Source organism: Ornithorhynchus anatinus, chromosome 1 (assembly GCF_004115215.2).
Source record: "Ornithorhynchus anatinus isolate Pmale09 chromosome 1, mOrnAna1.pri.v4, whole genome shotgun sequence".
Taxonomy (NCBI): Eukaryota; Metazoa; Chordata; class Mammalia; order Monotremata; family Ornithorhynchidae; genus Ornithorhynchus; species Ornithorhynchus anatinus.
The window spans coordinates 113,220,242-113,233,844 of NC_041728.1; the positions used below are offsets into that span (position 1 = coordinate 113,220,242).

General features: G+C 41.9%; 1 protein-coding gene across 3 annotated transcripts in view; it reads left to right on the plus strand.

Annotated features, from left to right (window-relative positions):
• MME (membrane metalloendopeptidase) overlaps positions 1-7,363 on the plus strand; it is a 102,256-nt gene extending 94,893 nt beyond the window's left edge. For all 3 annotated transcript variants that reach the window (XM_029068977.1, XM_029068985.1, XM_029068990.1), the window contains exon 23: positions 6,006-7,363. In XM_029068977.1, coding sequence (XP_028924810.1) covers positions 6,006-6,105 — 100 coding nt within the window. In that variant the 3' untranslated portion in view covers positions 6,106-7,363. The remainder of the gene's footprint in view (positions 1-6,005) is intronic.
• The last annotated feature ends 6,240 nt before the right edge of the window (positions 7,364-13,603 follow it).

Here is a 13,603-nt window from a genome sequence, read left to right on the forward strand (position 1 = left end):
ATTGAAGGCACATCTCTTTCAAGAGGTCTTCCCAGACTAAGCGCCCCCCCCACACTCCCTTCTGAGTTGCCCTGACTTGCTCCCTCTGTTCTTTCCTGCTCCCAGCCTCACAGCACTTATGTACATATCTGTAATTTATTTATATTGATTTCTCTCTCCCTGATTCTAGACTGTAAGATCACTGTGGGCAAGGAATGTGTCCATTTTTGTATTGTACCATCCCAAGTGCTTAGTACAGTGCTCTGTACTCAGTAAGCGCTCAATAAATATGATTGAATGAATTGAATGAATGAACGAATCTTCAACCTCCTCTCAAAACTGACCCCTTCACCTGCACTGCCGACCCCATCTCTACACACCCCATTAAAACACTTTCTCCCTCTTTTCTTCCCTACCAGACCACCATTTTCAACAATTCACTTTCCATTGCTTCTTCCCCACTATTTTCAAACATGCTTGTGTATCTCCTAGCCTAAACCTAGGGATTACATGACCCTATGACTCCCTCCAGCTATTACACCATCTCCTTCATTCAAAGAGAACTGTCTATACCCAGTGCCTCCAATTCTCTCCTGACCCCGCCCCCCTCAAATCTGACTATTGCCCCCGTCTTTCCCTAGAAACTGCCTCTCTGTCACTAGTGACCTTCTTTGTTCCAAATTCAATGTCCTCTATTCCATTCTAATCCTCCTTGACCAATCAACACCTTCAAAATTATGGACTACCCTCTTCTCTGAAACATTGTCATACTTACTGACACTGCTCTCTCTTGGTTCTCCTATCTCTCTGACCACTCCTCAGTCTCTGTAGCAGGCCTCTTCTTTATCTCTCTCCCTCTAATCATGGGAGTCTCTCAGATATCAGTTCTGGGTACCTAAAGTCATGGGTTCTAATCCCAGCCCTGCCAATTGGCTGCTGTGTGGCCTTGGACAAGTCACTTCTCTTCTCTGTGCTTCAGTTATCTCATCTGCAAAATGGGGATTGAGACTGTGAGCCTCACATGGGACAAGGACTGTATCCAACCCTATTTGCTGATGTTCACCCCAGCACTTAGTACAGTGCCTGGCACATAGTAAGAGCTTAACAAATACCACAATTATTTTTATTATTACTTGCTCCCATGGCCTCAACTACCAACCAGGTATGGATGATTCTTAAATCTACCTTTCCAGCCCTTATCCTTTTCCTCTGCAGTCTCGCATTTCCTCCTAGCTTCAGAATATCTCTACCAGATGGTCCACCAACACCTCAAACTAAATATGCGCTCATCTTCTCACCCCAAACCTGTCCTAACCTTGTCTTCCCTATCACTGTAGATAACACCACTGTCTCCCCAACTCACAAGCCCATAAACTTGGCATTAGCCACAACTCATTGTTCTCATTCAACCCACAAATTCAGTCTGTCACCAAATCTGTCAGCAGTGTTGGTTCTACCTTCTCAACATCATTAAAATCTGCCCTTTCCCCTTTGTCCAAACCGTTACTCTATTGAATCCCAAGGGCTTTATCTTATCCCACCTTGATTACTGTATCAGCCTCCTCATTAACCTCCCTGCCTCCTTCCTCTCCCCACTGCAGTCCATACTTCACTCTGCTGTTAAGATTACTTTCTAAAAAACATTCAGACCACATTTCTCCAGTCTTTAAGAACCTCCCATGATTGCCCATCTATCCCCACATCAAACAGAAAATCCTTACCATAGTCTTTAAAGCACTCAATTAGCTCTCCTTTTCCTACATCACTCGCTGATTTCATTCCTCTAGCACCAACTTCCTCACTGTACTCACTCTTGCCTATCTTACCACTGACCCCTTGCCCATGCTCTTCCTCTGATCTGAAACTCCTTTGCCCTCTATATATGACAGACAATCACTCTCCCCATCTTTAATGCCTAACTAAAATCACAGCAATCAATCAGTTATATTAATTGAGCACTCGTGTACAGAGCACTCTATTAAGTGCTTGGGAGAGTACAAAACGAGAGTTGGTAGGTAGTTCCCTACCCAAAATGAGCTTCTAGTCAAAAGCGGGTGACAGATATTAAAACATCTCTTCCAAGAAGCTTTTCCTCAATTAAGCCATCTTTTCCCCTACTTCCTTTCCCTTCTAATTTGTCTATGTATTTGGAGCTGTACCTTTTAGGCAATTATGGTATATATCTGTAATTTATTTATTTCAATAACTGCCTCCCCCTCTGGCTCCTTGAGGTTAGGGATTATTTCTGCCAACTTTGTTATATTGTACACTCCTAAGTGCTTTGTACCATGCTCTACACATAGTAACATTCAATAATAATAATAATAATAATAATGTTGGTTTTGTTAAGCGCTTACTATGTGCCGAGCACTGTTCTAAGCGCTGGGGTAGACATAGGGGAATCAGGTTGTCCCACGTGGGGCTCACAGTCTTAATCCCCATTTTACAGATGAGGGAACTGAGGCACAGAGAAGTTAAGTGACTTGCCCACAGTCACACAGCCGACAAGTGGCAGAGCTGGGATTCGAACTCATGAGCCCTGACTCCAAAGCCCGTGCTCTTTCCACTGAGCCACACTGCTTCAATAAATACTACTGATTGATTGAACTATATCAGAAATAGGCAGATTTAAAGTGTCTGTTCTTAAACAGTCTCAGGTTTAAAGATAAAAGGAAGAATGTATAGACCTGTCAGTATCCTCATCTATTCCCAGACAAAATACTACATTTGTACAGAAAATATCTCAATTAAAAATCAGGCAATACTTATCAAGGACCTACAGTGTGCAGAGCGCTTGGGAGAATATCCTACTCAAACTAATAGACATGATCCCCAAGTCTTCTTTTACTTGAGATTTCTCAAGACTTAACCTCACATTAAAGGAGAATTGGGTGTATTCAGTCAATAGTATTTATTGAGCACTTACTGTGTTCAGAGTCCTGTATTAAGCATTTAGGAAACTACAATTAAGTAAAAATGATCTTTGCCTCTAAGAAGCTTATAATCTAGGTTGGGCAATTGACCGTAACAATAATAATAATAATGATGATGGCATTTGTTAAGTGCTTACTATGTGCAAAGCACTGTTCTAAGTACCATTAGATAGAGAAAATAGGTATGTAAATTTTTATGTAAACTGCTTTATAAGGAACTCTGATGCTTTTGTTCAAATTCAACTGAACAGGTACATCTGATGTTTGTCTCCCCTTCTAGACTATAAGATCCTTGTGGGCAGGGAGAATATCTATCAAACCTGTAATATTGTATTCTCCCAAGTCCTCAGTACAGTGCTATGCACAAAGTAAGCACTCAATAAATATGATTAATTGATTGGTGACTGGCAATGCCCACAGTGCCAAAATCAATCTGTCAATAGAACTTGTTGAGTGCTTACTGTGTGCACATGACATTACTAAAAGCTTTTGAGAGTACTATACGAGTTAAAAAACCCAATTCTGCCCTCCATGAACTTACAATCCTAGTAGGGGAGACAGACATTAAAATAAATTACAGCCAGGTAAATCCACAGAGTATAAGGATATTGCATAAGTGCCTAGGAGCTGGGGGTTGGGTACCAAACTGCTTAAGGGGTATACACCCAAGTGCATAGGTGAGACAGAGCAGAGGACAGATGGGGCAAATGAAGGTTTAGTCAGGCAAGGCCAGTTAGAGGAGGTGAGATTTAGGAGGGTTTTGAAAATGAAGAGACTGGTGGCCTTTCAGACATGAAAGGAGAGGGAGTTCCAGACCAGAGGGAGGACACGAACAAGGAGTTGATGGTGAAAGAGTTGAAATCAAGGTAGAGGAAGTTGGTTGGGGGACATCATTTAGTCTTCCAAATATTCTTCCTAGTACTAATTTGCCATCTTTTATTACCATTAGTCAGAAGTCGTGGGTTCCAGTCCTGCCTCTATCACTTGTCAGCTATGTGACTTTGAACAAGTCACTAATTTCTCTGTGCCTCAGTTACCTCATCTGTAAAATGGGGATTAAGACTGAGTCCCACGTGGGACAATCTGATTACCTTGTATCAACCCCAGCACTTAGAACAGGCCCAGTCCTAGGTACATAGTAAGCGCTTAACAAATCCCATCATTATTATGAGACACTCACCGTAAGGGAGAGAGGGAGCAGATATTTCACTCCATTTTACAGATGAGAAAAGGGAGGCTCAGAGAAGCTAACTGACTTGCCTAAGGTCACAAAGCAGGCAAGGGGCAGAGTCAGAATTTGGCTCTGATTCTTAGGCCCATGTTCTTTCCATTCAGCTGGACTGCTTCTCTTGGGATCTAGATTTGACCTTTTAATTCAAAGTTGATGCCACAGTGCTACTGATGTTGAAATCTCCCCAATCTCCTTTGAGGCCCCTAGCAGTTGAGTGTTTAAAAAATTTAACTGATGATGATAAAACAAATGGTCCCATGTAATGATTGTAATTCTGCAGTTCTGACTGCTGATTAGACTTGGGAAGTTTGCTTTGGCCAAATTATTTTTTGACCAAATAAAATTATCCTAATATTCCATTTTCAAATGAAGTGTCAGATCTTAACAGAAAGAGCAAAAAATGAAAAGGAACTAGGTTGACCTCTGGAGCATCATGGGTTAGCAACTGACTTACTGAAAACCATTTGTAAGTACTTCTTCTTCCCTCTGTGTTCTGGGAAACATGGATTCATGTCTTTGAATCCCTTGAATTTGAAATTGGAACCATTGTTTTGAAGGAACCTTTGGAAGTCTAAGATGTCTCAAATCTCTTCATTACTTTTGTATTTTAAGAAACAGGAAGTTTGAGTGTTCCAGTGAATGTGACTTAAGATTTCAATCCATATGTTCTGCACATTTTCCCAATAGAGAGAACAATCTCAATCTCTTTTTCCCACCAAAGTACCTTTCAGAGCCTACTGCTAGGAAGTGAGAAGGAGCCCACCATGGCCTTCTCCATCATTGCTTCGCCTCAGGAACTAGTGAAGCTCTGATGGGAGGGATGGCAGGAACAGCAGCGAGGGACAAGAGGCAGACCCATAAGACTCCCCCTCCTCCTGCCTCCAGACCCCAGTCATCTTGGAATGAGTCTGGGAACTCCAATTTGAAGACTGCATTGGCATGCTCATCCATCCAGTGATAAGTGCATGGTTTGAGAAACTGCCTTTTGCAGTGATGACAACAATCCTCCCCACCTGTGAAGGGTCCCTTTCTTAAATACAAGGGAACACTAAGGAAGTCCACTTATTTAATGATGATAATAATTGGGGTATTTGTGAAGTGCTTATTATGTGCCAAGCACTGTTCTAAGGACTGGAGTAGATGTGAGGTAATCAGGTCATATACAGTCTTAATCCCCATTTTACCGATGATGGAACTAAGACACAGAGAAATTAGATGACTTGCCCAATGTCACAGAGAAGACAAGTAGAGGATCAGGATTAGAACCCATGACCTCTGACTCCCAAGCCCATACTCTTTCACTAGGCCACGCTGCTTCCTCACCCAGGGGTGTGGGGAAGCAAGGTGACTTTAGCTGTAAACCTCACCAGAAATTCTCTATTCCTGTGGTAGTGACAAGCAAACGGGACCTAATTGGATATCCGGGCATGACCAATGCAAAGAACTTCCAAGCTTCAACCTCGAACCACTCAATCCATTAATAGTATCTACTGAATGCTCACCGTGTTCAGAGCATTGTACTTAGGAGCAAACAATTCACCTAGGAGCAAACAATACAATAGAGTTGGAAGACAAGAAGCTTGCAGACTAGGGGAACCAGTTAAGAGACTTTTATTCCCTGCTCAGACACTTGTTAACTACCTCCTTTCAAAAATCCCTCCAACATAAGTACACTTCCAATTTGAGTAATCCAAATATGATGCAGGGAACATTATTCTACTGGGGTGCATCACATCAGCTTTCCAATTTTCAGAGCCAGTGAAGTAGAGACGTTCTGAGGAGCAATAAACATTCAACTGCCTCAAGTCAAAGGGCTGGTGTGGGAACACTTTTGACATGGTGGCTTTTGTTTTGTTTTCAAGGATTATAGGGACATTGCAGAACTCCCCAGAGTTCACGGAAGCCTTTAATTGTCGTCATAATGACTACATGAATCCAAGAAAGAAATGCCGCGTGTGGTGATCAAATTAGAAAGTAATTAACCCGGAGCCAATCTTCCCAGGCCAATTGACAAATGGAACTGTGTACGAGGAAGAGAACTGTACCAAACTCAGTACAATTTTAAGGATGAGAAAATTAATAGGAGAAAAGGGATGCTTCAAAGTAATGACTTCCGTAGATTGACTACTTGATGATGGTGGTGTTGAAGAAGCTGGAAAAATCACCATTCGACCTATGGTGGCAACTAGCTGGTTTGGAAGGGGTTTGATATCTGCCAAATCTATCACTTTTAATTGTGTATATAATGTGCTTGCCTCTTAAACAGTGTTGTCCTAGTTAAATTGAGTTTCCCATTTGGTCTTCAGACTTTCTCTTCTCACTAGGGAACAGGATTAATCACATGCCGGTGTAGACTGATATTTCTATACAAAGGGAGGAAAGAAACAGGGAAAATAAAGCATCACCCTGAGAGGGCAGTTTGCAACTCCAAGTGTTGGACTTTGTTTCCTGCCTCTAAAAATGTGTTCTACAAATTGTTTTGCTTTACGTTTTGTCTTGATATATTTGTTCCCCCAAAAAGAGAAAGAATCTTTAAAAAACTACTGAAATTGTGGTTTGAGAAGGATTCACTATTTTTCCTGTGATTACCCCAGGACTGATTCAATTTAGCACATCTTGATTTCAGGCGTGTACAAGCAAAAATGAAAAAAGAAAAAAGAAAATGTATTACTTCTGCACATATATTCACTAATAATGAGATCAAGCAGTTCTTGTTCTCTCAAGAATGTCTTTTTAAAAGATTTGTAGCAATGTATAAATCATAATTTTTATATTTAATTATTAGCTACACTAATGGCATAAAGTAATTAGTATCTACTTGATCATTTCATCTCTATAATTGGGAGTTATTTCAGGTTGAGCAGTGTTCAGTTCTGTATATTAAGGAAGCATCTGCAAACCAAAATCTGTAAAGTGATGTATAGAAGAATGTTTCAGACTTTTTTTTATTATAATCCAATCAACATTTGTGAAGAGCTTTATCTATGTTCTGATAGGAATGAACTGCCATTACCCAGTTTGCCCAAGGGCAATGCTGCTTCTAGTTTAGAAGCAGTCAGATTTCACCAAAAAAAGAGATACCTCAGATGACTATCCCAATGAAGACAGCTATATCTGTATAATGTCATCTTCACTTTATCTTTCAATGTTTGTCATCTGATGAAAACATTTTACATTTTGATATTAAATTGAAATCGTGAGCGAGATGCTCATTACATGATTGCTGCTTGTTGTTTGTATCTTTTGGATCCAGTGCATGTCTGACTATGGAGATGTTAACGGAGGCTAAATATCTCGACTTGGGCTCCTATGGCCCGAAGAATGCCAGCAGGGGAGAATGGAGCTCATAGCAGGAATTAACAAGCTTTTGATTCCTGAGGGCTGCTATCCAATTGGTAGATTATCCCAGGTCTTTGACTTAGTTTTTCCTTCTCTTCTTACTTTTCAGGCTCTGACAAATAAGTCATCTAGAGGTGTTGCACCATGTTTCTCTGTTGGTTTTTGGAAAATTAAAGTTTCTTCTTTGGGATTTTCCCTGTGCTGGTAGTTCTGCCCCCTTTCAGGATCACACTTGGAGACTTTCCAGGACTCTACCAGTGTCAGCTACGGGAGGGAGAGTCAAGCAGAATCATTCCATTCCTAGTTTGGCCAGTGGCTACCAAGTGGAAGGCAATCTGCTACAAGTCAAAACTCGCCCATGCTGGGCAGCAGCAGCAAGAGAGAGAGTCAAGGGTGGAGAATCAAGCTTACTTTGTGGAAGAAGGCAATGAGAAACCACTAAACTACTAAAATCGAAGTTGGAAAATGCCTGCTGGAGCTATGCTATCAGTGGGGACATTTCTAACTAAAGAACCATCTAGTTAGTTAGTTAGTGACTTGGAAACAGCAAAGCCTGGTAAATAAATCATGGGCCTCAGGGCAGAGGACCTGGGCTATAATCCTGGATCTGTCCCTGGCCTGCTGTGTGGCCTTGGGTAAATTGATTAACTTATGGTAGAGCTGGGATTAGAGCAACGTCTTTCTGACTTTCAGTCTGAGCTCTATCCACTAGGTAACACTGCTTCTCTTATTCACTTATTCTCATATTTACCTCACTTACGCACTTGTTTAGACCAAATACTGCTGGCAGGAATGAGGGAGGGCATGGTGGAAACCTCTACCATGAAGAGCATTTCTTTCATGCAAGTTCTCGGTCCTGAAGTCATCCTGTCTATACCTAGGTTCATTGATCTTTCTCGATGCCAGATCAGCACGTAAATTAGATGATTTTCAGGCCAGAAGGCTGAGTGGTCAAATACCAGGGTGAATATAAAGGGGCCAAGGCAAAAAACAGCATGTCCATATCAGATGATTAATTATCCCCTTTAAATGTGGTTTTAATTTGTTTGCTCTCCTTTTAAAAAAAAATGGGGACACAATATAGTAAAGTTGATACATTACGTTCCTTAAAAGAGTGATGTTTGTTAAATTCTTACTATGTGCCAAAGATTACTACTATTAATTAGTGTGGTACATGTTCAGATCTTACAAGGCGAGAAGCATTATATTCAGCACTGGGTTAAATATGAGACATTCAGGTAGGGGGTAGTCCCTGTCTCACAAAGGGCTCACAGTCTGAGTAGAAGGAAGAGCAGATATTTAATCCCTATTGAACAGATGAGGAAACTGGCACAGAGAAGACAGGAGACTAGCCAAGGTCACTGAGCAAACAACAGGCAGAGCCAAGATTAGGAACTAGGTCTTCTACAGCAAGGACATTTTAAACATATGCTTTTCCACCAGCAGCTTCTGCTGTATCCAGTAGTGGAGAGGCACACAGTGAGTGCTGTATAAATTATCTGCTCTGTAATCCCTTGAGTGAGGTCATGGTAAAGATAGAAACGAGGAGGAAGAGTAGCTGGGTACCCTGATCAGCATTTGACCCTTTTCCCCTTCCAACCCCTACCCATTTCAGACACTCCCATCCCTTGTAAATCAATCGTTCGAGTGCTTAGTGTGTACAGAGCACTGTACTAAGTGCTTGAGAGAATACAATACAGAGCAGCATGGCCTAGTGGATAGAGCATGACCTGCAGTCAAAAGGATCTACTTAAGTGGAAAGAGCATGGGCTTGGGAGTCAGAGGTCATAAATTCTAATCCCTGCTCTGCCACTTGTCAGCTGTGTTACTTTGGGCAAGTCACTTAACTTCTCTCTGCCAGTTTCCTCATCTGTAAAGTGGGGATTAAGACTGTGAGCCCCATATGCGACAACCTGATTACCTTGTATTCACCCCAGTGCTTAGAACAGTGCTTGGCACATAGTAAGCGCTTAACAAATTCCATCATTATTATGGTAATCCCAGCTCTGCAATTTATCTTCTGTGTGACCTTGGGAAAGTCAGTCACTTCCCTTTTCTTTGCCTCAGTTACCTCATTTATTAAATGGGGATTAAGACTGTGAGCCTCATGAGTACAGTGCCTGGCACATAGTATGTGTTTAACAAATACCACTATAATTATTATTATTACCAATAATAATAATATAACAGAACTGATAAACATATTCCCTACCCACAACAAGTTTTCAGTCTAGAGGATGTTTAAACACCTTGGGAAACTGGAGTCCCCATCCTAAATTATCCGATGCAGTGAAAGACATTCTGCAAAATCACCAGTTCCTCACAAATGATTGATGTGAATCCATTAGCAGTTTAAAATCTGAAATAGAACAAACGATCAAAAATTAAACTACTTATAAACCAATCATCAACAAATGAATCTGCCACTTTGTGATTAACTCTGTAACAATTAACAAATTAATCACCAAGCTCTATCCTCAACTCTCAACTTGTTTTGCTCTTTCCTAACCTGACCTGAACCCTGGCTCAAATGCTAGCCCCAGTATTAATTTCTACCTTGACCCTTCTGTTCCAATTCTAGCGCTAGTGGAGTTTTTCAATGATTGAAATTATGTTCAGGTTTGATGATGACATCTGGAAATATGTGGTTGTGGGCAATAGATATTCTGGTTCCTCCTGGAATCTAGAAAATAGACAGCTTGGCTAATTGGGACATTGTCCCTGTGGTGGTCAGCTGGGCCCGACAGTTACCCTCCCTTCCTTTCCAAAGCCCATGGACCTTTTACAGACCTCAGAAAATACTCCAAGTAACTTTTTTATGGTATCCATTAAGTTCTTACTATTTTTTAGGCAGCGTATTAAGTACTGATGTAGATCTAAACTAATCAGGTTGGGCACAGTCCATGTCCCACATGGGGCTCACAGTCTTAATCCCCATTTTACAGAAAAGGGAACTGAGGCCCAGAGAAGTGAAGTGACTTGCCCAAGGTCACACAGCAGATAAGTGGCCATGTCAAGATTAGGGCCCATGGCCTTTTGACTCCCAGGCCCATGTTCTATCCACTAAGCCATTATGCTTCCAGTTCATTCTGGCGTCAGTCAATTGTATTTATTGGGCACTTACCATGTGCAGAGCACTCTACCAAGTGCTTGGGAGATTACATCATAGCAATAAACAGACACAGTCCCTGCCCACAGCAAGCTTGAAAGTGCTGCTGTTAGCCAAGAGGCCACCTGGCATACCGCATTCTGGGCCCTATGCCATGGCTGGTGAGGGGAGGGGATGGAGTTGTGTGCTCAAATGCCATCCCTGGCACATATCCCAGAGTAGGATGGCCCAGCCCTGTGCCACTGGAGCCAAAAGAAGTAAAGAAAATTAGCATTCATTTAGAAATCAAGCAAGTCAGAATGGGCAAATTGGTGCTCATTCTTTTGTGATGCCCAATTCTGGACCCCACTGCCTTCCTTCCACCCCTGGTCCGAAGGGCACTTTTGCAACAAAATCCAACATATGGCAAAAGAAAACTGTTCACATTTGAAATGACAGTGGTGATGCATTTTGGCATTATCTCTCTACCAAAGAGTTCCTATCCAGGATTAGGATGCTTGGGGAGTAGTTCCAGTCAAACGGAATCAGATTTCTCCGAGGCCCATTTTAACGACTGGCTATTATTGAATGAAATGTTTTCCATGAGTTAGAGCCAAGAAAAATAGGAAAGATCGCTGCCCTCCGTTAATATAATTTATTCACATTGTCATCACCTGAAGGATGTGGTAAATGAGTATTTGGATTATTTATAGCACAGGTTCAGGTAGAGTTTGGGAATCAAGTTGGTGCTAGTGATGATGTCGGTGGGGAGTAGGCAAATTCTTTGAAAAGAATTTTCCTATAGAAACTCTCAATATTTGCTCTTACCCAAAAAGCGTTTAACTATTTTCAGTGGAGAATGTTCCATGCACTTAATGGATCTGGGGATAATATTCACCAATTTCAGCTCCCAGCTGATCCCAGGCACCCAATAATGTCCCTGTTTGACAGACGGCATTTTAGGACTTCTGTACCCTCAGCTTCATCAATCAATTATACGCACTGAGTGCTCACTGTATACAGAGCACTGTACTGTTTGGGAGAGAACAGTTGTAACAGAGTTGGTGGACACATTCCCTGCCCACAATGAGCTCCATACTTATAAATCAATTTGTATTTTCAACCCTGTTCATCTGCTGCTCTGAAAAGTTTCAAGGCAGAATAATGGGTCCCCACAGGCTGCTTGACCATGCCAGTGAGGACAACAGGATGTGATCCAACCCCCCTAGAACAGCAGATGTTAATCAGCCAATAAGGAGGCCTAAAACAATGTCCTTGGAAACACACTCTACCTGCCCAAACCTAACGGTCTTGAATCTTACCACCCTGAATTGTGATAAAGAACAGGTACCAAGCACCTCTAAGGAGGTCTGGCTAATAAATGAGATGGCATTTGGCCCATTTAGATTCCCACAAGGGATTTTATGATTTCCTTCCAGGATGCCTTTGAGCTGGCTCCATATAGCCACGGCCGTAGGTTATTCCATTTTATTTTAAGATGTTCAATCTGTTCTACCCCTCCTCCCTTACCTCCTTGATTTTCTACAACAACCCAGCCTGCGCACTTTGTTCCTCTAATGCCAACATACTCACTGTACTTCGAGCTCATCTATCTCATTGTCAACCTTTCGCTCACATCCTGCCTCTATCCTGGAACACTCTCCCTCTTCAAATCAGATAGATGATCACACTCCCCACCTCCAAAGCCTTATTAAAATCACATCTCTAAGAGGTCAGCTCCAACTAAGTCCTCACTTCCTCTATTCCATCTCTCTTCTTCATCATTTATGCCCTTAAATATGTACCCTTTAAGGACTTGTTATTCACCCTTCCCTTAGATTTAGGTATGCACCCATGAGCACTGGTCCACGGTTGCTTGCATCTTCACTGTGCCTGTGAGCAGAGCTCTGGCACCAGTAGACTGAAGTTTAGAAGGGATAAAGTTGGGAAAGAAATTCCTCCCAGGACCTTCTGGTCTTCAACCACTTTCCTCTCTCACCATTCCCTATCCAAGCTGATGCCAATCTGAGGAATATAGTCATTTGAACCCTGGCACCAGACTCTAAGACATGCTGAGGAGCGGTCTGAGGAGCTGAGGAGCGGTGTGGCCTAGTGGAAAGAGCCGGCCCTAAGAGTCAGAGGCCCTGGGTTCTAGTCTCAGCTCTGCTACTTGTCTGTTGCATGATCTGGATCAAGTCATTTCATTTCTCTGTGCCTCAGTTCCCTCAATCAATCAGTGGTAATTATTGAGCACTTACTATGAGCTGAGTACTGTACTAGATGCTTGGGACAGTACATAATAATATAATTAGCAGACACAATCCCTGCCTATAATGGAATGGGGATTCAATACCTATTCTCCATCCTACTTTAACTGTGAAAGCCATGTGGGACCTGGTTATCTTAAACACTGTGTTTAGTACAGTGTTTGACACATATTAAGTGCTTAACAAATACCATGATCATTATTAAATACTGCCTGCATCCAATATGTCAGAGCCTTACTTCTTTCTAACCAATCCAAATCACTCCTAAAAGTGTGAAATAGAATTCCAGAAATAGAAGGAAAGTGGGACTTGGGCCAATTACTGAGAAGCAGCATGGCCTGAGAAGCAGTGTTGCCTAGTGGAGAGAGCACAGGCCTGGGAGTGAGAGGACCTGGATTCTAATCCTGGCTCTGCCAAATGCTGCCAATGTGAAATTGAACAAATCACTTAACTTCTCTGTGCCTCACTTCTCCTTTTCTCCCTCCTACTTAGACTGTGAACACAATGCAGGACAGGGACTGTATCCAACCTAATTCACTTATATCTACCCTAGGGCTTAGAACATTGTTTGAAACACAGTAAGAACTTAACAAATACCATATAAAAGTCATCAGGAATACACTCAGGCCCCAGCCTCAAGAACAAAATCTTTTATGCTCACTCCAGTACTTTAAAATCCTTCCTTAGAGCCCCTCTCCCTACCCTGCCCATTCACAACTAACTACCAGCAAGGATTTGGGTGGATTTACCCACACATAACCTTGTG